The sequence below is a fragment of the Loa loa genome (genome assembly GCF_000183805.2).
Source record: "Loa loa unplaced genomic scaffold supercont3.101, whole genome shotgun sequence".
NCBI classification, from domain to species: Eukaryota; Metazoa; Nematoda; class Chromadorea; order Rhabditida; family Onchocercidae; genus Loa; species Loa loa.
In genome coordinates this window covers 193,952-194,550 of record NW_018108281.1, presented here as the reverse complement: position 1 = coordinate 194,550, position 599 = coordinate 193,952, and the positions used below count along the sequence as shown (strand labels likewise).

Sequence of the window (599 nt, the reverse complement as noted above, 5' to 3'; positions counted from 1 at the left end):
ACACAAACAACCCCGGAAAATAATTCAATCAAAGGGAACTTACTGGATCAAATGGAGAATTCTGGAATATTATTGCTCATATCACTTTTCTTTCTTCTTTCATTAATTTTAATGACAATTATTGTTTCTAGGATTTGTTGACTCGAAGATATCATTTGCAAGTTCGATTCGGAAAATTATTCCTACACGTCTAAGAGTGAGTCAATTCATTGTTCGAAATGATTACTGTCGATAACCGAGTAATACTGTAGTACGGAAAATCTTTTTGACATCGGACCAAAATAAAAATCTTATTTATTGCACATTACACAGTTTGAAGGATTCGGGAGTTAGAAAACTCAGTGAAACGGAAACACATTCATTGACTAGAAAACTTTTATCAGAATTTAGTGTAAATAATTATTTCCTTCGGTCCGAATGAGAGAAATGTTTTTTATGGAATCTGTTTGAGTTTCCCATTGACGATGTTAAGGAATAGTAAAGTATGGTTCATTATTTTAAATATGATTTAGTTACTCGTAGAAATTTGGAAAAGACTAAGACGAATTTTCTAAAACGCAGATAGCTGGTGATAATTTAATCAGCAGTAGGATCGTAGG

The 599-nt window shown here is 32.1% G+C and overlaps 1 protein-coding gene across 1 annotated transcript in view; it reads right to left on the bottom strand.

Moving 5' to 3' along the window:
• LOAG_12072 (hypothetical protein) overlaps positions 1-272 on the bottom strand; it is a gene marked incomplete at both ends in the record, with an annotated part of 2,671 nt that extends 2,399 nt beyond the window's left edge. The window contains one exon of the mRNA XM_020448476.1: positions 237-272. Coding sequence (XP_020301383.1) covers positions 237-272 — 36 coding nt within the window. The remainder of the gene's footprint in view (positions 1-236) is intronic.
• Positions 273-599: the final 327 nt, after the last annotated feature.